Source organism: Primulina eburnea, chromosome 1 (assembly GCF_022965805.1).
Source record: "Primulina eburnea isolate SZY01 chromosome 1, ASM2296580v1, whole genome shotgun sequence".
NCBI classification, from domain to species: domain Eukaryota; kingdom Viridiplantae; phylum Streptophyta; class Magnoliopsida; order Lamiales; family Gesneriaceae; genus Primulina; species Primulina eburnea.
The window spans coordinates 3715258-3742379 of record NC_133101.1 but is presented as its reverse complement, the minus strand read 5'-3'; the positions used below and the strand labels follow the sequence as shown (position 1 = coordinate 3742379).

At 35.1% G+C, this 27122-nt stretch overlaps 3 protein-coding genes across 4 annotated transcripts; 1 reads left to right on the top strand and 2 right to left on the bottom strand.

Moving 5' to 3' along the window:
• Positions 1–162: 162 nt before the first annotated feature.
• Positions 163–5419, bottom strand: LOC140821864 (probable methyltransferase PMT27). Its single transcript, XM_073182558.1, has 8 exons — positions 3798–5419; positions 3440–3589; positions 2749–3019; positions 2538–2648; positions 2284–2458; positions 1529–1801; positions 1236–1430; positions 163–1146 (listed from the first exon to the last, which is right to left on the bottom strand). The coding sequence occupies exons 1-8, from the start codon at positions 5160–5162 to the stop codon at positions 930–932; spliced, it is 2757 nt and encodes a 918-aa protein (XP_073038659.1). The 5' UTR covers positions 5163–5419; the 3' UTR covers positions 163–929.
• Positions 5420–6720: 1301 nt separating this feature from the next.
• Positions 6721–8897, top strand: LOC140810400 (protein SHORT INTERNODES-like). Its single transcript, XM_073168268.1, has 2 exons — positions 6721–7880; positions 8269–8897. The coding sequence occupies exons 1-2, from the start codon at positions 7223–7225 to the stop codon at positions 8664–8666; spliced, it is 1056 nt and encodes a 351-aa protein (XP_073024369.1). The 5' UTR covers positions 6721–7222; the 3' UTR covers positions 8667–8897.
• Positions 8898–15494: 6597 nt separating this feature from the next.
• LOC140821676 (protein MICRORCHIDIA 2-like) lies at positions 15495–26879 on the bottom strand. Of its 2 annotated transcripts, XM_073182246.1 has the most exons (18): positions 26480–26879; positions 26302–26376; positions 26001–26035; positions 24894–24972; positions 24723–24812; positions 22022–22097; positions 21470–21548; positions 21220–21348; positions 19520–19618; positions 19312–19419; positions 18673–18822; positions 17679–17771; positions 17345–17396; positions 17158–17269; positions 16354–16504; positions 16088–16161; positions 15897–15939; positions 15495–15711 (listed from the first exon to the last, which is right to left on the bottom strand). In XM_073182246.1, the coding sequence occupies exons 1-18, from the start codon at positions 26811–26813 to the stop codon at positions 15601–15603; spliced, it is 1890 nt and encodes a 629-aa protein (XP_073038347.1). In that variant the 5' UTR covers positions 26814–26879; the 3' UTR covers positions 15495–15600. The 2 variants fall into 2 exon arrangements, with proteins under 2 accessions (XP_073038347.1, XP_073038418.1); XM_073182317.1 differs by lacking the exons at positions 26001–26035; positions 26302–26376; positions 26480–26879 and adding an exon at positions 25178–25197.
• Between the last annotated feature and the right edge of the window lie 243 nt (positions 26880–27122).

Here is a 27122-nt window from a genome sequence, read left to right as displayed (position 1 = left end):
TTTTAAAAAAAAATTAAAATTTTCGGGTAAACTTTAACCTTACATGATAATTTTTTTCGGGTCAGCTATCGGGTCCAACCCGAAAACCCTAAACTCAAACCTGATTTTTTTCGAGTTGAACCATGTTAGGTTGGTGAGTCGTGTATGATTTTGACACCCTTACTAGGAACCCTATTTACTTCACTCTAAGTTTGAGTGACATTGGTTGCCCTTGATGGTTTTGACGAATGTTGAAGTGCTCATCATGTGGAGATTCATAGAAACTTATGAACACAAGTTTTATTTTGTCCTTGGCTGTAGTCTTCGTTAACAATGTTAGATTTTGTGATATTCATTATGTAGCTCAGAAAAGAAAGCCGTTCATGTGCGCAGGCGATTGCATGCACAAATATGAAGTGTTTATTTAGGTCCCTTTAACAATAAATATTTCGGAGGCTCAGATTTTGGCTGGTTCATTTGCAGCTTATTTTCTGAATACCATTGGATTTTCATGATCTGTGTGCGTTATTTTATCTACTGGAGGATGTGTTGATCCAAATAATATTTAAATTTTGCAAGTACCATGGTGACCACATTAGAGGGTTCTCAGGCAATGCGATTCAGACTTTCCTTAAAAAGAGTGCACGACGTTGTCAAGTTCCGTGTCACTGCCTACTTATATCATATAAAAATTTTAAAATCCTGCAACCAAAATGAAATACAAAGTTTGTGTCTCCTGTGTCATGATCGGTATAGATATACGGCAGATATGGCTTCGTTGTGTTTTGGAACGAAAAATAATAATGAGAACCAGAAGAAAATGGGAGCCCCAAAAATCTCGTCTTCTGTATAATCTGATAAAAATGGTGTTTGAACTTCCGAAAGGATGAATTCTTGCCTCAGTAGAAATCTTTTCATGCTGCCCAGGTAATAATATTCTTGCACTAAAATCAAGATGGAGCTGTGTAGGAGTCTGGTCGCCAATCAGATTTCTGCGCACTAAGTATCCCTTCTTGGTTTTTTGAGAAGGTTAAGTGGACCTCCCAATGCAGAGACTTCAACAAATTCTCCACTTCTCCGACTGTGCTGGAGTCATCGCGCACGATCAGTTTGCCACCTGGTCTGACGATTCTGTCAATCTCTGCCATGACTCCCACAAGTTTACACCTGTAAGTGTCAGCTGAATCAGTCGTCCTACCTACAGTTTTCAAGTATAAATTGTAATATGAGTGAATTCTAAGATCAACCAACAGTACCTCTTTTTCAGTTTTGTGAAAAGATGATCAGCGTGTAGGAGATCATATGTTCTTGGATATGTGCTGAAGGATTCACACCAGTCATGATATATCCCAAAAAGACCGCGTTCGTAGATTATGGGAAGTGTATCTGGAGAATCTACGTTCACCACATTCATAACCCATACTTTGAGGTCCTTCAGTGCTGCGGCAAACCTGTAAGCATTTCTCCGTGTCAGTTTTTGCTTTTGAATCCTTTTAATGACTATATATAGTGTAGTTATTGAAACAAGCTGATAACTGTGTTTAGTTACCCTCCATAAACTGCTCTCATGTCCATGACGTTTCTCACATTGGACCAGCTAATACCTAAACCGCTCATATATGACTTGGTGACCACCTTCTTCCAGTGTTCATAGTCTGATGCAAAGTCGTCTGGAGCAGGCTTTCCATAAATTCCCATTTGCGACTTATTTAGCCAGTATGGTGGTATTTGCAACCGCTTAGGCCATTCTTTTGGCCATTGTGATCCTCTCTTGTCCTTTTCCATTGGAACCCTGTGCATGCATGGCTGCAAAGGTACGTACCTGAAAGATATCATCCTACTTGTTATCTGGATGCAAATTGCAGGGCAGAAGAGAAGTTACGGTAAATATGTTGAAGCAACAGAGGCCTCTGTCACGTTCCTGCTAATTTGCCTCTTCCAAGACCTGTAAGTGCTAAGGAGTTTTTTCCTTGGGTAGAAATATGGATGAATGTTTGCTATCTTATAACAATTCTTAATGGAAATCATACCATTTCGAAGCTTATTAATTTACGAGTTCATTCACTCATAAATTTAAAAGCCAACTCTGCTACTTTAACTGGGTTTTACGCTAATCTGTCGTATAGCCAAATAAACTCTAATGTAAACTTATTGAATTATTTGTCTTATGATTTGAAGCACAAATATACTTTTGCTAATACAAGGACATCCAATACGTTCCTCGCTAAAAAATGATTAAATTTCCTATTGCACAAAGATTATAAATTTTGGAGTGTTAAATCATAGGAAACCACGGGGACATACCATGCTGCATTCGGATCATCATCATCTTTACACATTTGGGGTTCACTTTGCCCTCTTTTCTCATAGCAATTGTTTGAGGTTGGCTTCTGAAATATAGCAGCACCAATAGAATTCAGTCTATCTTTCCTAATTGTGACTACCTCCCAACACATGGCAGCTGTAAGGTTGGACATAGCTACGAGGAAGAGAACATGTAATGGTATAGATTAGCTCTATTTTTAAAAAAATAAGATAAAAAAATTGAAGATAACCACCTTTCCATATCATTACATCTTCCTCAAGTGTTTGATACACAGGAGTTGCTGACCAAACAAAATAACCTCCTGGCCTAAGCACCCGATTTAGTTCCAAAAGCAGAGTACCACCTTCATCAGAATCAAATTTTTTAGAATGGATTTTATTGTTCTAACTTTTGCTACAAGATGAAAAAATATTGATACATAAGAATAATATGAAATAGAGAACCATCTGCATGCCAAGGGACTCGGCAACGTGCACAGTGCACAATGTCAAATACACTACTAGGAAATGGCAGTCTCTGAGAACCCATCACAGCAGATATTGCTGGTATTCCCCTTTCAAGCGCGAATTGGACTTGAGCCTCATGTTCATCTTTGGGGGCAAAAGACATTGCAATCACATCTCTTTCAAAGAGATAACCTCCAAAGCTGGCCACTCCACAGCCAACATCCAATATAACTCGAGTGTGTTTTCCCCAAGCAATATTTGGCACTGCCTACAACAAATTATATTTAGGACACGTCTTGATGAATTCACTTTAGTGGATGTTAAATTATCTTCGATCAATTTAGTTTTATTGTAATGAATATCAAACATTTCCAAATTGGCGCCATTTATAATACGTTCTTCAAATACTCCATAGATCAAATCCCTTCCTACAAAAGAAAACCCTCTAGAGTTTCAAGAATCAGCCAAGAAGTTTTCAGTAGGTAAGCAACTCACTCAATGGAGTCCAGAATAACAGTTAGAGAATTAACGCATTCATCGGAGTTTACCATAGGCATTATTTGTGTTATGTCAAGAGCATATGACTCATCGCGTATATTGTCTTTTCAAATTTATTCGAATCAAATGTGTGGTTTACATGTTAGTAAATGCGACATACTTTGTTTTCATCATTGGTAAAATATCTTACCTCTTGTATGAAATCAATATAATGCAATGCTCCATGAATGAATTGTGTCCCACCACCTGGGAAAGTGAGGAATTCTCCAGTTACCTTCACCCAGTTCTGGTGCCCCTTCACTTTTGCCAGCAATGTGTGTGGTACATTATGGTACCATATCTGCCACCACCAGACATGCACACGCACTAAAAAGTCATCATGATAATGATAGCAGTGACATACAATAACAATATTAAACTAATAGTAGTGTGGTAGTGGTAATAATAGCATCGGCAGTTGCGGTAATATAGTATTGATAATAATATATAATAAATAGCAATGAATACGACTAAATTTAAAGGCGTAAATGTTCTCTGCGTGACTACACCTTATCTCTGCTTTGAGGCCACATAATTGGCGTTTTATACCCCTTTGGCAGTGGAACCAAGCAAGTAGGAGGCTCCTCAGGGCAATGCCTTTCACGATGTTGGTAGTGTTTCATGTTGTGTATTTTTGCTATCGCTTTCAGATTGTCCAAACATGGTATGTAATCTGCATCTGCTGATACATTGCACAGCTGCCATGTATAACCGTAGATGCTGCTATCTTTTTCATTTGATCCAGTCTTTCGTCTCTCCTTCTGGTTCACTGACTGGTCTGCTTGAGTAAACCATGCCTTCTTGGATTCTACAGATTCTTTTGGTATCTCCGTGTTCTCCCCATTTGAAAAGGTATTGTCATCATTTTTCTTGGTGAGTTCTTGATTATTTTCTTGTGAATTAATATCCTGATTAGTTTCTTTTGTATTACTTTCATTTGATTCTTTCAAATCTGAGCCATCTTCAACTGAATTTATAGATGCCTCGTCATGTTGGATTTGATCATCACTTATCGCCCCATTTGGGTCTTTTTTTGACTGCTTTTCTCGTTGCTTTTGTGGCAATTGTGAATCTACCTGCTGTTGATTGTCTCCTTTATCTGAAAACTGATTTTGTCCAACTTTTGAAGTTTCATCGAAATGTGATCTGTGCTGAACTCTCGGATCTTCTAAATCTTGCGTTTGCATGCTCGCATGATCATCACCATTTTTATCTTTCTTGCTTTCGAACTGTCGATTTTCTTCTTTCATTCGTTCATCTTGTTGATTCTGAGTGCCTGTTTCCTGAGCAACTTGCGTCTCATAGGCTATTTGGTTTTCTTGTTCTTCTACATGCTCTTTCCCCTGATCATCTAGAACCTCCGTTTCCTCCTTGTCGTTTCCTCCTCCAACGGATTCGTTATTCGATGCATCTGCATCATCAGAAGTTGATGCATCCTTCTCGCTTGGCTCAACCGGTTTGACGACATCATCAGGCAATTCACCAGGTACGTCTTCAGTAATCAGATGATCATCTTTCTTCGTGTTGTGCTTCGAGTGATGAGTTTGGGATGTTATTTGCTGTGGAACTTTGTCGGCAGTTCGATAGGTGGATTTTGGTGGAGAAAAGGAATTTGATGCTAGAACCCATACCCCCAATACACACAATGCTACAAAGACTACCGTTGTAACTGTGGACGAATAAGACGTGCCTGAGGATCGCTTACTCCCACGAGGTTTACTCGTCGCCATGAGAGATTCTAAGATACACAAAAACGGACACTGAATACAGACATTAACGAGAGGAAGATGGTGACACAAATGAATGAATGGAAGTTGAGAGAGAGATCGGCTAGTTTTGTGGGTAAGAGAGGAGTGTAAAAGAAAGGTCAGCATAAGATCCACGAGACTAGGACAACAGCATTATTATTCTTCCATGCAAAATTAAAGTAAATAACACACCCTCCAAGTGGGATTTGGTATTGTGTTGAAAACACAACATTTGGTGTTGTGTATTTTTTACACGAGATGATTACGTGATCATCTTCTGGACATCACACCATATGAGATAAATTTAAAAAATTGTCAGATTAAACGAAATGATCATGTCGTATAAAAAGTGCACAACACTTGGTGCTGTGTTTTCAACACAGTAGAGGATCCAAATCCCTCCAAGTGTGATTATACAAAAAGATGCATATTTCATTATTGTGTCTTATTCATCTTATTTTATTTATTATGGTTCAAAATATTTTTTTCTTCGCTTAAATAAAATTAAGATTCAATCTTGTAAAGATTCAAATATATTATACTTCGTTAGGCTGTCTCTCGAACATTTGGCAAATTTTCTCCATTATAAATCTTTATTACCTTTAAATTTTAAACAAAGGGAAAAAATGTCACTCAAAACTCTTTAGAAGATTAAAATGATAATAATTGAATCATTAACGTTCTAGTAATAAAGATGATATTGGTTAATAATCTACATTATTCACCTCAATCAATCTCTAAAATTTAATCAATTAATAAATGAAAAAGATATTGGAAAATGGTAAGCATAAATTTGGACATCCATTAAAATGATATATTAAAATAATAATCTTCTTTTTATTAGATTGCTTAAATTTATGGGCTTCTTTTTACTATTATTATGTATGTTCACACATTACTTTCTTTTTCAATGAAGTTATCGTATAAAAATTCATGCATGCATGCATAGTAATTAGTTTCGCCCGCCCAAATTAAAAATCCTGGTTTCGCCCCTGCTTAGCTTTGATATTATTTTTTTTTTAAGATTTTATCGTAATATAATGTCATTACACAAAATATTTAGTATTCATATGATTTAAATATTTTAAAGTCAATTTCGATCATATTACTGCTTATGCTTATATTATCAGATTTGTCATAATATTTATTTTTTCTATCGATATAATTTAAATAGAAGTCGACATCATGTGATAAAAACATTGACATAGAGTATGTTTAATTTTTTGTATGTTTAATTTCAACGCATTATGATTCAAATTCACTGAAAGAGACGGAATTTTTTTTTAAAAAAAATTCAATCTTGATTTATCATTAAATTAAACAATTTATAATACGCATGCATTACTTGAACTAGAATTCACCAGCATGAATAGTTTTTTTTTTTTTTCAGCGTAACTCTGAATCGATTTTATATTTATTTTGTTAAAATAATTGATCGGTTAACTTGATATTTATTTATGTAAGTAATAATTGATTAACGTGGATTTAAAATTACTATGTCAATAAAAAAATATTAGTTTTTATCGGTCATGGATATAAAATATGTTATAATTAATCACATTAAACTTGTATTTTTTTACTTAGAAAAATGAGCAACAAACTCAATTGGGTGAGTGAAGAATGAAAGGAGAATATAAATGTGTAGCTGTTGCTTAGAGAGAAAAGGGAAAGAGAATGAGTTGCTTTAAGGGGGAGGCCATGGCGGCGTGGCAGACCTGTAATTCTGCACACAAAGAAACACAGCCACAGAATTGAAGGAACCTAAATTTAATTTACTGTCTCAAAAGTGCTCTCTTCTCAGCAAACAAAAAGCTGCAAAAATCATACAAAATACCCTTTAATCTCCCTCTCTCTCACACCCAAAATTCTGCATTTATTGTTGTTAATACCCTAACCCATTTTCATATTCAATTCGATCTTCGTTTCACATGCACAAACTGATGTCATTTTTGGCAGAAATAAATGATAATAGCAGTACGGTACTTGATCTTTTCTTGTTCATCCAAATCCCAGAATTTGTTTGGGTTTGAAAGCTGAAAACCCACTTTTCAAGGTACCCGAAAAGGGTTCTCTGCGGCGGAAGAACCATTTAACGCGTGCCTCTTTGCGCATCGTCTTTTTTAAGTCTGCATTTTTCAGCTGTGCTATGCTATGGACAATTGTCAGTCGCAATTAATCCATAAGAAATGGCTGGTTTTTTCTCACTAGGAGCCGGTGGAGGACGGAGAGGAGGAGCAGGAACCAGCAGCAACCCTGATGATAATCAAGAAAACAGCGCCCAGAATATCAACCCACCGGCTGGAATCAATCCAGAGAGCTGGTTTTTGTACAGAAACGAGGATATTTCGTTCAAGGGTACTGGTTTTGAACTCTGGCAACCACAGCCACAGCCGCAAGCGGCGGACTTGCTGCAGCGTGGCCTCGGAAACCCACATCACGATCTTTACGCCTCCGCGGGGGGGCTTGCCGTGGGGCCTAGTAGGGTAAGTGGGTTCAATGTATCTGATCGTGGGTCTCCAAGATCGGGATTCTTGACCATGAAAAGTAGTGGATCAGGTGGGGGATTCAGCTGTCAAGATTGTGGAAATCACGCCAAGAAAGATTGCGCTAATATGAGGTGCAGAACTTGCTGTAAGAATCGAGGGTTTCAATGCCAAACTCATGTTAAGAGTACTTGGGTACCCGCAGCAAAACGAAGAGAAAGACAACAGCAACAGCAACCGCAACCACAGAATCAGCAACAGCGGCAGCAAGATCAAAATAGTGGCAGAGAAACTGGGAAAAGGCCAAGAGACAACAAAATTCCTACCGCTTCAATGTCACTTGTACCTTTTAGCGCTTCAGGTAATAATTTAAGAGACGAAAAATTCTGCACAATCTTCACCCATCAAGTATAGGATTCTGTATTGAACGTCAAAGAAAAGAATCGGCGAAAGATGGTACGGGGTTCATATCACATCGCATCAACTCACATTTTTGTATGAAAGATTTTTGGTTTACTGTCTGTTTTGTATCCGCCATCCTCACCACACATAACATAAAGGTTCTTCTTGTTATTCTTCTCTTTTTTCCCCTTCAATCAAGACATTGTATGGCCTTGTACTTTTTGCAAGGAAAACCCTATTCAACATGATCAAGATTCCTTTTTTCAAGCACTTAAATTCAATGACTTCAAAGTAAATCTCACTAGATTATACGTGACTGTTAACTTTGTATGCCGCGTGTTTTTTAGGGTTGGAGGAAGGGAATTTCCCAGCGGAAGTGAGCTCACAAGCAGTTTTCCGGTGCGTGAGAGTGAGCGCCATTGATGAAGGCGAAGATCAGTACGCTTATCAAACTGAAGTCAACATCTCCGGCCATATATTCAAAGGCATTCTTTATGATCAAGGCGTTGATCAAACCCATTACACGGCAGCGGGGGAAACCACCGCCTCTTCCGGCGGTGGATCTTTCAGTGCAGCTGTAGGAATTCAGCAACTTAACTTAACAACTGCCACCTCCGCCGCATCCTCCGGCGGTGGCGTCCCGGCCTCATCAACAGCATCACCTTATCCTGACCCTTCTTTGTATTCATCTCCCATTAACAGCTTCATGGCTGGTACGCAATTCTTCCCATCCCCAAGGTCTTGAAATCCAAGAAGATTAATCCAAAAAAGAAAAGAAAAAAACCATGAAGAAGAAACTCCCATTTAATTGCATTCTGTTAAATTCAGTAATCAAAACTTAAATTTATTATTATGTATGCGAAAAAGGATGTTTTGTTACTGTCATAAACCCCATTGAGGTAGGAAATGAAATATAATACTGATCAAGAACAAGGACAAAAAAAAGAGCATGAAATGCGGGGATGACTGATTGATTTTTTTGCCAACACTGATTGATTTAATGTTCAGATTTCGATGCATATTTTGTTTCAAGTTATTTTTTTCATAAAATAAATTTATTATTAGCAAATTTTGTATATGTACTAGGTTTTTAAGAAAACGATTATCATAATTGTGTTCAAGAAAATATATCACCTTATCGAAACATTTGGTTCGTGAAAGTGATTTGTTTCTATTTCGTGATTGACGTTGAACCATTGAAAAATATATTATTACTTATAGAAAAAGATCGTAATTGGATTTTAGAGATCATACAATAAAATATATATTTTATTCATAAATATATGTTCAACTTAATACTAATTTTTAGTCAAGGTTGAATTTTTTCATCTGCATGTGTATGACAGTATGAGGCGCTTAATTTCTGGATCGGTTATTTTGAACTTTGAAAGTGGCTTTTGAAATCCCATTTTCTCCGGAAGTTTGCCTGCTGGATTTGACAAATGTTTTTCGTTTATTTAATTAATATATGCATTTCTTCTGATTTTCTAGCTAAATATATAGGAGCGGCTCTTTACTTTTGTTTGGAAAAAAATGTTATACAAAAGGTATGGAATAAACAGAAAGGTATACTAAAACCAACGAACTAGTAGTATGAACAAAACAGTAGCACAATGCTTAAAATAAAGCAAACCGAGGCCTGTATGAAAATACAGTGTCTTTAAAACAGATTCGTCCCCTCCGAGATGTGCTTCGAGGATGAACTTGGACGTCTGTTTCCTAGGATACAACGGAACAACCAGCAGTGACTTAGCACGAGACACTACTACGACGAACTGAAAGCGTACCTTTACTTTATCACCGAGATTTAACGGAGGCCAAAAGAAAAGCTAACAATATGAAATGCAAGAGAATACTTGAGAGAAAAGATTTTCATGCACTTTGAAATGGGGAAATGAGCACACTATTTATAAGCTCCCAAAAAGCATACCAAGAGTCATGCAAGATTAATTAACTCAATTAATCTTCCCATTAACTCAAGAATATGAAGAGCCAAAAGTTTTCAAGTAACTCAAGAATGTGGAAAGTCAAAAGACATTCCACAATAATGAGCCACAACCAACTCAAGAATGTGGAGAACCAAAAGGCACTCCCACATTCATGACATATAATTTTTATTCAAATTTCCAACAAAAAATTTCATCTTAGATTAATAACATGGAAAATTTTCCAACAAGAAAAAGATTTCATTGGCAAGATTGGTGACGAATGTTTGATTTATTACGGATATACTTTATTTTAAATTAGTTGTATTAAGTTAAATACAATTAAATGTTACACTTGGAATGTATTTTGAATTATTAGTAAATTAGAAAAAAGAAAATCATAATATAATGACGAGGTTTTAAAAAGAAAATTGGGTGAATAATTTAAGGGGAAATTTTTGGTATATATCTTTTTTTAAGCATTGTCCCACGTGTATTACCATGCATGTTTTTTCAAATATAAAGGTCGTATATATATATATATATATATATATATATATATATATATATATATATATATATATATATATATATATATAGTCAAAGAATATTATGAATAAAAAAATTTATTTGACTAGATTATATTCCAAATTGCCCCAAATGCCAAATGTGTAGATATTTGATATAACATATTTAAGCACAAGTAAAAATAAGATTTTTTGTTACAGAAACTTTCTGTAAAAAATTGATTAGCCTGGTTTTTTTAATAAAAAAAACCTTAAACCCTAAAACTCTTCGTGCATATATTTTAATTCAATTGATAGAATGAAATGAGTAATATTTGCCGATATTGACTTGATGAACCTCAATTCCGCCGATTTTAAACAAAAACTTAAATTTTTTATGACAATAGAAGCCTCGATCAACCATTTTTTTTTTTATGAAGTTGGTTAATCTTTGAACTAACGTAATAGCTTATAAATCACGCTAGTGAGGTAAACTGCAATGAACAAATTTTGAGATAACGTAATAGCTTATAATAACTTCGTCTGACGACGGAGGTATTATACATTTTGTAGTTCCCTACAAAATCCATGATGGATATTAATTCATCTCAACTCATCAAGGTAGCCAATTATGAATGATTTTTTGACAATAATATCCGAATATTTTAACTTTTTTGAACTATGCATAAGAAACAACAGAAGAAATCGAGCAGCATGATGTTATCGAATATTTTTTTAGAATTTATTCATTTTTAGTAAGTTTTGCCAATTCAAATGTGACTTCAAAAGGGCCACAATACTCTATACGTGCATTAAATTTTGTGACTTGTTTTCCATCACTTGCCTTCTCTCTCTCAAATTATTTAAGTGCACCATGTGTGGAAGCTACATTGCATATTAAAATTAATTACGAGCTCAATTCTATTTACCAATATTTTATCGGACGAATTTGTCGGACATATTTATAGCATTATTTGTAGACTTTTGCATTAGTTTGAGACTTTATCCAATACACATAGAAAAAATAACAGCTGTTTATTGCATCGTTATAAATAAATATTCGTTATAAAATAAATATTTATAAAAATTAATGTGCAAGACACAACAAAACTATTATGTGTGTGTGTGTATGTGTGTGTGTATATATATATATATGTATATGTATGTATTTGTTTATGTATATATAGAGGTGTACATGTTTGAGTGTGTAATTAATTGCGTCGAGGCATTTACATCAACAAATGTCACTGAATTTTGTGCACATATGGTGTCTGCCTAGTAAAACAAAAGCAAATGGAATTTTTTCCTTCTTAAGAAAGTATCTGGCATAGTGAGTGAGATGTGATTATTTAAGGAAAATAATATATATTATATCTAGGGATTCTCACCTAAAATCCCCAATCCCAAAATAAAATATGGCATTTCATTCCTATTTCACCATTTAATTGTTTCATCTATTTGATTCAATTTATCCTTCGAAAAAGTCCCAACCCCTTAAAAAATAGCAATGCCCTTGTTCTCTCAAGTCTTCGTTTTCCCACATGAATTTTTCTTTCTTAAGTTTTCATTTTATGTTTTTTTCTAGTAAATAATTTTTTTGGAAAAATCTATAGATTATAATAAGATTAAAAAATTCAAATATATTTTTAACAATTTTTATGTTATGATTGATATGAATGATCATTAACAAATTTTTTTAAAAAAGATAAAGATAAAAAAATATTTTATTAGGATATAGTTAGTTATAAGTTAGATGAATTTATGAAAATATGTTTTTATGATATTATTATTAAATAAAAATAAATATTTATAATTTGAGAAGAGAGTTAGTTTCAGTTTGTAAAAATATATATAATGACATCAAAACTAGTTTCTTTAAACCTCTCAATTTTAATAATACACTATATTAATCCGCAATTGTGTGAGCCGAATGAGGTTGTTCTTTATCCTTGTGAAGGAAAGGTATGAGATTACGTATGTTCGATATCGAGCAGGAATGTATGTGAAGATGAACAATCTGATATATTGTTAAATTTAGTTAGTACCTAAACGATGCAGCAGTAACCAAGCACGATTGATTAAATGATTTGTTGTTGTGATATCGATTATGTTTCTTTCATGTTTAATTATCTGATGCATAAAGAAAATATGTAATTTATTGTTATATATAATGAGTTCCCAAGTGGTATATATCTTGAATTGGACGATGATACCTATTTCACAACAGCTCATAGTAGTATATGTGATCATTGTAGCCATTATTTTAATCAAATATTGGCTGTAAAATCTTGTAAATAGTATTCTTTGTGATATGTTTTTCGATAAGTAAATCTTAGAGTTACAATTAGAATTATGTTTTCACTATTTTTGTGTGATGAGAATGTGTTATCGGGATTGCTAACGTGCCACCAATGAAGCACCAACATGGCGATTGAGTAGGCAACTCGTTCTTTGCCTTGAAATTTATTTCTGTTTCAGATGCGTCGTTAGACAAGTTTGCCTAAGTTCATCCGGGAAAGGTGACTAGCCGAGGTCTATCGGAAGTAGAGTTAGGTTATTTGAGGATTGACGATTACTGTAACGCTCCAGATTCGACGATTGTCCTCATTGTATCAAGACGGATCTTTCCAATGTGCTTATGTCCTCCCTCACACGCACCTTAGAAAATTTTCCAGAGGGTCACCCATCCCAAAATTGCCCCAAGTCAAGTACGCTTAATTTTGGAGTTCTTAAGTGATGAGCCACCGAAAAGAAGATGCATCTTCTTGATATGAGTAATACATATCAAATTTTTTAAGCCCTCTTCAACTGTACAGTCCATTACATTGAACAATCTCGAAATCCTTCTCATTCTGGTGTGGGATCGATTCATTCATGTTCCCTCTACCTAGAAGCCTGTCAGGAGCCGCTCATTGTCATTACAATCTCATGACACCGACGATCACTCTCCACCTCTCTTCAGCCCCAGTCCTCATAATTCCATTCCTATAGTATCAAATAATCAAACTTCGCATATTAGCTAGATTAAAAAAATGTTATCAATGTAAATTTACCTAATTAATTTCTTTAAAAGATCTTGATTTCGGGGTCTGTAAAATCTTGATCATGGTACTTGCGTGGTATTGCAAAGGAAAAAAAACTCGAAACTATTTTTTTAGTTGAAAAATACATGATTTAGTTATAATTGAGTCTCGAATTCGAGATCTTATTCAAAACATCATCGTTGACAACATTTTTAAAGTGAAACTATGCTGAAAAGTGGATTAATTTGATTTATTAATATTTTAACACAACAAAAGGACGATACATAATCTAAAGAACATGCATTGCATGAATGTTAGTCCCCCTTGTGGTAACATGTAGCCGAAAGTAGGTCAAAATTTGGAAGGAACTTTTTAGTTTCTCAATGTACAAAACCGTCCGTACGACCTAGCTATGCACCATGGAAACACAAACTTTAACTTCCCATTTATTTTAGTCCACATTTCAATGCCAAAGAAACAAACAACATAACATATTTTACACTTGCATCTACTTTTTTTCATGTCCAAGATTTTTCCTCGAGCAACAAAAAGGAGAAAAAGGTAGCCCTCCTAGCATTCTTTTGCATCTCCAAACATTAATATCTCGTAAAAATATGATTAAATATTTATATATATATATATGATTAAATTATTGGTCAACTTTTTTTTGATTAAATTCCACATTATTATATGTAGTGAAGTGAACACATTATCTAAAGAGTAGGACTTTTGTGAGACGGTCTCACGAATTTTTATCTGTGAGAGTGGTTAACTCTACCGATATTCACAGTAAAAAGTAATACTTTTAGCATAAAAAATATTAATTTATCATGGATGACTCAAATAAAATATCTGTCTCACAAAATACGACCCGTAAGACCGTATCAGACAAGTTTTTACCTTATCTAAAATATAGATGTAATTAGACAATGCACGGTTAATATAAAATTCTGTAGACATCCCATATGTGAATGAAATAAATTGAGCTAATAATATTCGCAGTTTAAATTTCTTTTTTTTTTTGTTTTCTTTGTTCCAAATTTTAAAAGTCGATCTGATGGCTCTTGTTCTACTTGAATCATTTCTTATCTCAAATTCGTGCAAATTTTTTTATCCTTTCGTTCGAGATCAATTTTCAGACTCTACAATTCAAAGGCTCGATCGGATCCGTTTGTTTGAGAATGAATCAAGTGATTAATCTAGACTCCAAATTATTAAGCTGTCTCATTTTCTTTAGGTTTTTCTCTTTGATGGATTTTATGCTTTTTGTCCAAGAAAGTATTTTCTGTGAAGTTGTTGATTAAAGTATTTCAGCTTTTCTTGAAATAATGAAACCACTCATTAGCCATTTTCTTAATTACGAATATATTTGTCTCCATTAATTAATGTCAAGCTAACAAAGCTAAGCTACCTATACAGAGAGACCGGAGTACACACACACACAGAGATATATATATATATATATATATATATATATATATATATATATATATATATATATATAGGAAGAACATGGATTTTTGTGCAATTATTTAGCTTCATGATTAATCATTGATGCGTTCACCAAATTAAATAATAATGTAAATAAGCACTGCAAATTTGGTTTAGGCTATGATTGTAGACTAAATTTTAGAATATAGGAATTGATTGTCTTTTTTATCACTCGGTGGTTCATCCTACACATAGCTCTCTCTAGCCTCTACTCTAGACAGGGTAAATCCAAGCATGTGGGAGTATCTATACTAGCATTGAAATCATTGAGTCATTACACTAATAAATTGAGTTTTATTTTTCTACCTCTTTCTTTAGAATGACATTGCCATCGAAAACTATGGATAAGTTTTTAAATTTTTTTTTTATTGTACATATTCAAAGAAAAATTTACAATTTGGAGCCATTTTTCTTTGTTTCTAAGTTTTTAATAGACTGATGTCTTCCAATACTCTACTGATCATTTGATGAACAACTTTGACACAACTCCAATAAGTGCAGGCACTTTGTCTATTGCTTCTTTAGCACACCAATCGAAATGATTTTAAGAAAATGGCAAAGATACCAGCCATTCATATTTCTCCTCATCTGAAATCCTGACAAAATTAATGGAAACTCGGAAAGAAAATTCAAAAGTTCAATCGATTCTCATATATCCGTAGCGTATGTACAGATTCTTGAATTGCATCATTTACAGAATGTTATATATCCATGAGAACAATCGCAATTACGTCCTACGATCCATTACTGGACATAAGTATCTGCCGCCTCTGAAGCCCCAAGTGAGCCGATAGTCTAGCACACTTGTTTCTGATTTCCTCCAACTCGTTCTCCAGTTCCCCAATCTAATTATATATCACCACAACAGATTTAATTTTACTAAAATGTCTCTGTGTTACTAAATAAACTCAAGTGCACCAGCATTTCAGACTTTACAAAAAAAAGGTGTACTAGCTTTTTCTGTCACAACTAATATATTTATCTAACTGCTAATAAACTGATGATGCATAATGGAAACTAAATTAATTACCGTCCTTTTCAGTTCAGCTTCCTTTTGGATGTGCTCCTCACACCTGTTGGGAAAGTTCATGGTTGAATGATATTAGGGCCCTAAAGAATCCAAGTTGGTAAACTATAACGACACAAAAACACGTGTTGGTGACCTCAATGGCCCTAATATAAAAAAATAAGTCAGCCTATCTATATGATCCTCATAGTTACCTCGTGACCAACTGAATGTTCTCTTCACATATCTGATCAAGTGATGTATCCATATGCGTTTCCAGAACAGAACCCTGCAATCAGTTGAGTTGAACAGTGATAGACACCTGAAAAGGTATCCCTAAATTGAGCAAATCACCACCGTTGTGGTCAAGTGGTGTATGAACATGTGCAAAACAATGAGTACTACTCATTAGTCCACTACACAATGTGCTTGAGTATACAAACTTTCGAACACCAAGACAACAATAGATTTTTCCACTTACTGTGCTGGATCGCTGCAGATTTGCACCAAAACCAGTAGAATGTAGATCAGTATCCGCCACTTCAACATGATGCTGTGTGTCTGATTGTTTTTTGAAGTCACTCCTCTGCGTGCCATCAGGAGGGTGTCCTATCAAGTGACAGTGAGCTTTCCTGTGTCATCATAACAAATTAGTTCACCATAGACTACAACTGCTTGAAGCATTTAATATAAAAAGAAGTGAAATAATCTAAACATATGGAAAGGTAGACGGGAACACTAAAAACTAATGATGACAATTAAGCGAACATATTCCAACAACACAGAGGGGAGGGAAAATCTTGAAGATTGAGGAAATCGATCGAGTACAAAACACATGTTAAGAGTCCCTTAGAAGGTGCACTTGCCATGGCTTTGTCATTTACGGTGATTGTGCATGGTAAAGGAAAGCATACATGGCAAGATGCCTCCATTGTTGTATGCAGCATCGACAACAACTAATTATTTGAGATATGGTGGTATTTCATTGATTGCTAACATGTCATTAGTTTTTATGGACATTGAGTGGACATAATTCACATTTATTAGTTAACTAAAATGGACTGTCTTAGGCGAACAAATTTGTCAATGACTAAATAAGTTGTGAGATAAAATTATTATTTTGAATAAAAGTACAATGCTTCTGACCAAAAGACATTACTGTTAACTTACAAAAACTCAACTAAAAAATAAGCAAATCACGAGGTTCTAAGGAAAGTTTGAAATCTTGTCAAAATTAGAACCACTGATTATATCAAAAGAATAGCATTGGGAAAAACATGGGTACCAGAAGTCCACAACCATTTGTTTCAACCTCGACTCCAGCTTAAGAAAGAGAGACGATCTCTCAAAATCTTGTTTGTCATGTGCTGGTTCTATGAAATTTGCCTCGAGAACTCCTGGATGCCAAAAGTTAGTTGCAGAGCACTGGGATGGAAAAAATGTGATGAGTAACTTTAGATCTACTAGCTTACCAACAACACCATGTCCTTTGGAACTCCCATCTGCAGTCACTTTCCAGTAGGGCTGTTACAAGTTAGAAATATTAAATAATAAACAATCAAACTTCAATAGCACCCATAAATTTTATGTTCAGAGTTGGAATTTTACAATAAGACAACTTGTTAGCTCACAGAGTTCAAACTTTCTACCAAGGAATTATTTTACAGCACATACTATTTCTCACCACAGCCTGAGTAAAATTATATCAGTGACATACTTGGTGAAATATATATATATACACACACACCCATAATGTACAAGATTAAAAGTCATAAGAATAATCTTCCAATTAATAACATGCCATACCCTGATGAGACGATTTTTATGGTATACATTGAATCCACAAACTCCAAGTCCAGGTGCTTCCTTAATGAAACCAATGGTGGTCGCCACAATCACCTAAACCATCCATGTGATAATTCAGTACCATGAGTTTCTAAATATTTAGCTAAACAAACAATTAACAAGTATTTCCATCAACAAGAAAAAACAAAATCATATTTTTGCATCTTTTATGTAAAAAACACTTGCTGCAAATGGTTCATATACTAATTGTAATTTTAAATACGATCTACAAATGCTTGTATAGCCATAGAGAATTAACATCATTGGGGTAAATTAGAAAGTTCAATTCTCAAACTCTACAGACAGAAAAAAAAAGACCCACAATTTGACAATCCACCATCCTTGTAATTCGAATTTTCCCCCCTTTCACAAGCACCTTAAAGTTGTACACCCAATTTATACCCATTACCCTTTGGCTATAAGCATATTCCAGTCCAGTTCAGAATAACTGCACCACCAGCACCACCACGAATCTAGGGATTTATGATCCCCTTAAAACTCATCAACCACCAACAGCAAAAACACCATCAAAGCATGTTTAGACAATCAGACATTATAAATTGGAATAAAAATTAACATAGAATCATCCGTGGTGGCCAGTGCATTGGCAGACTGAAAAGAACTCATGGTTCATATAGAAATAGAAAGATATGAAAAGGCCAGTTTAACATTTTTAATGTACTCAATTTACATAAATTGTTGTATCGTTATGAGTTCTTCTAGGCAAGTCCTTGAAGAAACAGAAAATAGGCAATTCTCAATAAAACAAAACTCCAGCAGAAATTGATGTTGCAAATTTAGAAATAACATTCTAAAGATAGACACTTCATTTTTCTCTCCAGACTTCAAATTTTAAAATACACAATTAGCAAGTGGTAGCCGAAATAAAAACTCTTTCAGGTCCTCTAGAACTGAGACTATACCTTCAACATTGTAAAAGATGAGGATGCCATACCTCTTTTGATGTCACACCAGAAATTGGCCTGTACGTGACTACCTTTGAGTGTTTCAAGTCATCTGCAATAATGTACTGCTCGACGGGTTTCCCTCTTAAAATTATTTTGAAGTTGATAAACTTTTTGAGATACAATATGGATGCATATGCCTGGGAAAGTACATGTTAACACAGTTTATATCACTTAAGCAAATAAATCAATGCAAGTAAACAAAGAGAACAAGCTCCAGATACACGCCCATATTTGTTTAGCAGCATGCATATAATGCATAAATACTGACGCATGGGGACAATACATTAGCAAACAGTATGGAAACACTCTGCAAAATGTGGTACAATGGTTAAAAACTTCCAGTTTGCCAAGAAAAATGAAGGTTTAGAAATCAAACATAATGGAGAATAAAACCTTTAGGTAATGTAAAGCAATGGAACTTGAAAAAAGTACACTAAAGTGGAACAGACTACGGACTAGTTATTTCAACTGGCAGAAAAGATTAATTAAAGAACAGCTATATTTTCCAAATATAAGTCTGAAAAGGCTTGACAATTCAGGCTTAAAAGAAAATTGTAATGATATCCAACAGGTGAAACCACAAAAAGTTTTAACAGATAACTGAAAAACATAATAAAAGTGCCCACCCTTAATGAGTAACGCATCCTGTAAGAGATATGGGATTGCAGTTCAAGGACTCTTTTGTACGTTTTGGACATAGTTCCCTGATTAGCTTCGTCTCTCAGCCTTATATCCTGAATTAATTAACAAAGGAACAATATAGATTAACCAAATCTAGTTGCAAACTGCAAACGACAAGCACTATGATCAAACTGAAAAAAGAAATTGGTTTACCTCATCATCATCATCAAAACATAATTCATAAATGCCTTCATCATTCATCCAGAGATTAAATATTATGATCTTTGTTCCGTGAGAGCCAATACTGTCGAACTGGAATAAATTGAAAAAATAGATGTGAAACAACAACAAAATCACAAGCCAATTAGGAAAATAAAGGTTTAAGACTATGTGCAACTTTCTCAGCACTCTTGTCATATAAATACTCCACAATTCAGTGGGTAAATATTAGAACTTTTGGAAATTTCCAGAATATCACATCATATTTGAGTGCCAAAAAGTTTGTGTATGAGCTATCCCACAAACACTAATAGAATATTTAGAGGAGGTGAAGACTTTTAATGATATCCCTAATAAAAAATCGAAATGAAGGGAAAAAATCAAAGATGGAGAACAAAAAACACCTTGTATTTCTGACAAAATTCAGACTAACTTAAAATCCAATAGGCACATCACATGCAAAGAAAAACACAACTCAATACAAGCAACTAAGTTTCAGAAAATGATGCCATTATTTGTAACTGTCTCAATCTCATTTCTCAGGAGGTGGGTTATGGGTAACCAACAAATCCAAATGGTACAGTATTTGTTTCCCCACAATGAATGATCGGGGGTGTGAGGAAAAAATAATAAATATAATTAAAAAAATCATCTATTGTTGACGTCCCGAATCCTACATATCCTCTTAGCGAATGTAGAAGAGGGATCAATTTTTCCTCTTGTCTAAGCATAGAGATCAAAACAGCATTGAAATCTCTTCTACAATAAATGATCAACCTCAATCAAAGTTTACCCCGTGCGCGATGCACCTAGGTAAATCTTGTATCAAGCATCACCAGAAAGCAGATCTTCTCTACAAATTACGAAGAAACTAGAACATATCCAACGTTACGTCGCTCCGCCATTTAAAGATCAACAGCCAGTTAGGCAACAATCGTCGGACAAAGAACTGACTAAGTAATGAAACAGAAAGGGGGTAGAAAGAAGTCCAAAAGAGGCAAAGAAACTGGAGTGACAGAGAAGGAAACAGAAGGCGACAGCAGGACCAGTAGACATGTGGCAGAGCCATTTTGTCGTTGCGGACCATGAACCTAGTTGCTTCAGAAAGAAGAAGCTCAGTATACTCTCTGGAAGAGCAGAAAACAGCCATGACCAATTGGCTGTAAGAGAACAGTGTACCCCGGGTGATATGGAAACCTCAGAGTCTGTACATCTTTTCAAAGGTGTAAAAGAGGGGCGGATGGCTTTCCGTAAAACCTAAGAGGCCATAGCACTGTACCTGTGACCATAGGGTGGATTTGTCAGCTTTATCGGTAGGTGTTTCATAATACAATTAGTGCTTCCATTTGCTTCAGTCAAATGCCTTTTGACCTCTGCTGGAGCTACAACAGAACCCCAACAAGTGGGATCGGGTTGTTGTGAAGGGAGTTATAGAGAAAATGTAGCAGTACAAAGTCTAAACTGACAATATACTAGATTAAGGCTGAGTAAGTAAGCATTTGCTAGGTTATATGGAAGATAAAAAATTATATTATATGCTAGAAACATTTGACTGTCATGCAGACAGACATAATTGCACCAAGCATATGTCAAAAACATAGTGGCATTGGATAAGCAATAACTCCACAGCACGGACAACAAAAAACCAAAACATTTATGACGCAGAGAATCTTGCATTTCATTGTAAAGTTAACCTGCAGCATAAGATCATCTTCTGTTGCAAATGGAGACCATTCAAGGATGGTTCTCAAGTTCATAGACCAATCCTCCTTGGAACTATAGAACATAGGTTGTGCCCAATTATCTGAGATATCAAAATCAATCTGCAATATATAATTCCATCTCAAAAAGTATGAGAAATAATTGAACATTCAAGGTTATGCTATTGAAAACTGCGTATGACAGCAAAAGAAAAGCTTAAGATATTCAGAATCAAGAGTTTACCATTGGAACGATTACATCGTCCTGTCTTGTTCTCCGCAAAAATGTGTAGGACAAAAGACCGACACTTTGGGTGGCTTGACTGAAGGATAAAAGTGCAAACTCAAGTCAGATCACGTTAAATGCAGAGAGATTGAATCAACATGCGAACATGAGTTATAACGTGAAACAACAAAATACTGATGTGATTTATGTCTCGGAAATAAGAACATGCGCAAGCACATGATGAGAAAACAAATTACCTCCAAAATTAAATGAACTTGATAATATTTTCTTTCCTACTTCTATTGTACATTGCCATATTTCTTACACACATACAGATGGCCAAGCCATTATTTCTTACACACATACAGATCCCAAGTCATCGAGCCATTCACAAACATATAGATATTTTGGAATAAAATTGAAAAATCTTAAAACATAAACTAATAATAACTCCACGTATAAATGTCAGTACGATGGACACAACAAGTGAACGAAGAGTGACTCTGTCATGTTTGTTTATGCAAAGATATAATGAAAACTCCAGGACTTAATTGAAAAGAAAGATATTACCTCGATCGCGATGCACGACTAAAAACAATGACATCGGCTCCTAGTCGCATAGTACTTGTTTTGAACCCATTACCATCTAGCATGAGAAAAGATTTGGCTTTCGACGTCAGGAGAGATGAATACGCTAGCAATCTACTAACTCATGCGAATTATTTACAAATGACACTTAATTATTGCTTTGACAGACTCATCACAGATCAGTAATAACTAATAACTGTATTCAACTATTTAACTGGGAATCTTCATTAACTGCAAAATAACCAAAAAATTTGTTTGGGATAGTTTTACAAAGACCATAAGAAATGGAAACAAAACAATACAAGAAAATAGTACAAATACAAAGAATGAAAAAAAAAGGCATATGAGATTCCAATTTCCATGGTGAAGATTAGAATCTATAAGACCTGGAACATTATAGAGATTTCTAATCTACCTCACAGCAAAATACTTTCTTAGTCCAACTAGCTCAGTTGATACTGAAATTCATTGATTAGATAACCTTAACTGCAATCTTTAGTATATATGCGCCAAATGAAAACAAAAATCCTAGTATAAAAGAACTGTTTGGCACAGGGTTTGCTTTGAAATCTAGAGCCACTTGATTTACTTATGTAATCTCAGTTCAATATGCCATAGCTCAACCCAAACAGAAGGTTCTTAACAGAGAGTAATATCCACTAAAGAAGTTCAGAATGAGATGATTCAAACAGGATAGCTTATTCTCATTGACATGCTTAGACAAGTTTCATGACCAAAGGCATATACTTCTGTGATATCTGCTCTTATTTAATTTCCAATGCATTAGGCACAATGCAACATATGTGTGCATGAGTTCATGCAATCATGTATATTTCACACGTCTCTGACACAGGACCTGTACACACTTGTGCATGTGGAAAGTTGTATCTCAGATGTATTAGCCACTGGAGCGACCACAGACATGCCATGAATTTGAAATGGGTCTATGGATCAGTGTCAGAGTCGTGCCACAGACCAGGTATGGACGTGCCATGGGTCCACGGTGGTCTACTTTGTCCAACCACAGAGGTGCATGCACTAAGGTAAGGGAGGTTTGTATCAAAACCAATAGGCTGCAAGTGATATGAAGGTGATTGTGGGGCCTTGCCTCTAGGGTTTTATTTCTCGAACTATCACGGACCTGCCATGGAAATGGCTTAATTTTGTGGTCCTGCCTGCAGATCTTTTTAAAAGCCTAATTTTTCCAGGATTTTAAAAAATATAAGTGTACTTCGTGTCACTTTTCAACCATAGCCAACTTCCAAAAGCTTTAGGGATAGACACCAGCATATTTCCTCCTCTCTAGCACATCATCCTCTACACTTAACATCCTTGACAATCCAAACTCGGAACAATGATCTATGTGCCATAGCCCATAGGTTACATATTGACACAAGTATGTCTTACATAAGAGTCTCATTTTGAAGGTTAGTTGGTAATGACATGTTGAGCTTGCATTGATACTTGTGCAAGATTTGGAAGACCATTTCCAGTTTAGCAAAAGAAGCAAAGGAATTTTGGTAAGGTTTTGCTGAGTTGGATTTTTGCTTAAATATGCTGGAGAGATTGGTTTATTGTATAAATTCCAAAGCTATCAAAACTTGAGATTGTGTTGTTGAAATGTATGAGTAATTTGAATAGCCACTAAATTGTGTAACCTTATAATAATAAAGATAACAAGGGGTTTAATGCTATACTTTAGTGCTAACGTCTAGTCACTAAGAAGTGGGTCGATACTTGATAACATTATGAGAATGATTGATGATTATGCCTTGTCTAATTTGATGTAGAAAGAGACCCCTTGAAGAGTGAGTTTTTAGGCAACCCTAATTGCATTCAAGATACATTACAGCTTGGTAACATGCGAGAGGTAACAAGTATTTACAGAGATTTGAATGTGCCATTGATTGAATAGTATGAAGTTGCAGAAATTAAGTGAATACTGAATAATGATGCTTGAGAATTTTCTAGCTATTGATAAGTAATTGAGTATGACAGACACGATGTTTCATCATTGATTCATATGAGTATGCTCCATTAAGCCTTCTTTTCATAGAGATTTTGCTGTGTAGGATAATTGACCAAAGTGAGGAATTGGGATACGTATGGACCGTGGTTTGTCATTTCATACTGTGCTTTGCTTGCCCTTTAGCAATATGCGTTTTTTCAATTGGCGGGCTTTCCACTTTTGGCCGGTATCACTTCTCATTTGGCGTAATGTCCTTTGGAAAAGCACTTTAACTCTATTTGACTCTTTATTATCGCGAGGTGGGTGTCCCAAATGCTTGGTTCTGAGTTTCTGACTTATGATATTTATGATAAACATCATCATAAATTATGGGCATAAAAAAAATCATTAGTTATGCACACGCAAAATTTAAAAATATTTAAGATTCCTGAACTGATCTATAATCAACGATTATGGCACGAACAGAGATGATAGTTCATAAACTAATGCTTTCACGAATATTGATCGTGTAAAACACAAAAACAGGATGCACACTCACAATTCACAAAGGGGACAAAGCCTACAGTGTCGGAGAACCAAGTCAAACCTTAGTAGGAATATTAGTCGACATACATTTGCACAAATAAGAGCTGAGAAATTGGTACAGGTGCACACATAAATATAACAATGAAAAAGTAGTAATTAGCAGGGATTTGCAGAAGAAGCAACACTTACATTGTCCAATGGTGGTGTTTGACGTCTTTGAAGAATATCCCAAGCTCATGCACTTACGCATGCTTTCTGGATCCATTCCACCCCCGTCATCTGCAAAAGATGTTGACTACTTTAAATCCGAAATTTGAAAAAACGCATAGATAGTGAAGTTAAAATCGGAATGATCAGTACCTTGGAAAAGTAAGGCAGGAGAATTATCCTTCGTATTATACGTCCGGTCAACCTTCACAAAAGTTGCACCATTGCCTATCTGGATAACAAACAGAAACGAAATAAATCGTACAAACCCCACCAAATACCAATTGAAAACTTTTTAATTCAATTCAGTTCTTATATGGTTGCTCAATTTATTTAGTGAAGCTCTAAACATTCCACCGCACAGATATCCTTATAATGATCATACCCACGCCAACACCAATTTCACAGCACGTGTTCAAGACAGAAATAAGAGTTACCTCCAATAGCTTATTCAAGATTCCAACTAATGCTTACGACTCTAATTCTAGAGAGTATATGCTTTGCCATCAACTCAATACAACTCTATCGTTTTTTTCCAGACTAGGACTAGGAGGAAACTTCACGAACATAACTTACTCATTACATGGAAACTCGCCATTGTCATGCTGTCCGATGACAATTTCGGGATTCAAAAATCCCAACTGAGTAAACTTGCTTCGGTTAAAGCAGTAAGTTCAATAAAGCCCAAACATCACAAAATGGCAAAAATACATATTACAGATGACAATTTAAGGCCCATTCTATAAGATCAGTGAATTGATTTTAAGAGGAAAAAAAGAAATGAAAATACTACCATATGATATAATGGCCACTATAAAGAGCCTTTGAACTCGAGGAAGCAAGAAGATGCTTGCACGTGCTAAAAGATGCACCTGTATGTTTCACATTTCTAATTTAAAGTATATATTCTAGTCACTGCAGATTAGAAGCTTGCATGATGATTCTAGTCACAGTGACAAGTTTTAAAAACTGATATCATCCAGATAAGGAATAAGAGATGAAATTAGAGAGGATTATTACAACATAACAAGCTCCATAAGCACAAAGCAAGACCACCAAAACATGTCTCGTAACAAAATAAAACAAGAACAAGAGGCATATAAGTAATCATTATACCTGACAAGATAACCAAAGAAGAAACATTTAAGGCCCACCCATTAGCATTCATGCTAAGTTAGTCATTATGCCTCATAAATTATATGTAATTTATATCATTTCATTCAAAAATTGATTGGAACAGTAGGGTGATAATATGGTTACCTCATCAACTGTATTGTCCAAGAGTTCGGCAATGGCTGCAACAAAGAATTGAGATTTTAGAATCTCCCTCATAATTAGTCTGTCGTGTTTTGTTTTTTCTCCTATTTCTATAGGAGTGCCAGATATTGGCCTGTTTCCAGTAGAGCTAGATCATTAAAATCTCCTAAGAGTACACAAATTGGGGAGAAAACAGGAAATCACAGTGCGCCTCGCGTTAGATGAAATACACACACACTGCAAGTTGTTTACTCTTAGAAATGGTAAAACTTCAACAAAAGATAAGCCTCAATTCATCAATTACCTCCGAATGCCCATTTGTGAGAAGTAGCGTTTGAATGCAGAAACTTCGGGTGCACACGTGCATGCTCCAGATCACCTGCAATGCACATTATAAACCATAAGGCCCCAAAATTTATATCACAGAAATAAGCAAGAAGTTACGAAAAAATAATACAGGCAAAAAAAAAAACAGAATTGACCTTGAGCTGAAGTAAATTTAGTTGGGCCAACTTCATAATCTCCAGCTTTCCAGAAACTTCGAGAGTCTAGATGTCGATAATTGGCTTCAGAGGCGCTGCTATTGATCACGGGTGGAGACTGATTATTGAAACGTTCGTTGGTCTGCAATTTTACTACGTTTGATAGTTTAGCAATGTCAGCGTTTAGTCCAGCATAAACTCCTCCACCGCGTCCGCCGCCTACGCCACTGCCGGACTCATCGTCGCTGCTGTCGATATCAATTATATCGGCGGCGGTCGGTATTTGCTTGTGCTGTCTAGGCAGCATTTTGTGGAATTTTGAATCGAAATACATGAAATCGAGGGATGTTTGGTGCGCCCTTTCTGCTTTTTATTATGTAAGGAATTATTCTTTTGTTTTTTTTTTTATCTTAAAACTCTTTTCCGGCTCACCTATCTTGTTATATTAAGTATCGGTTTAGTTGGGCTGATTGGATTGTATTTGAGCATATACCCAAGATATGTTTATTTTGAGTTAAAATTACAACAAAAAAAAATAAATAAATTAAATCTCTCTAAATAAATTAGAAAAAATATTCGTCATCAACAACACTCGAACTTAAGAGACATATTTATTAAATGTATAATATAATAGATCATTTCC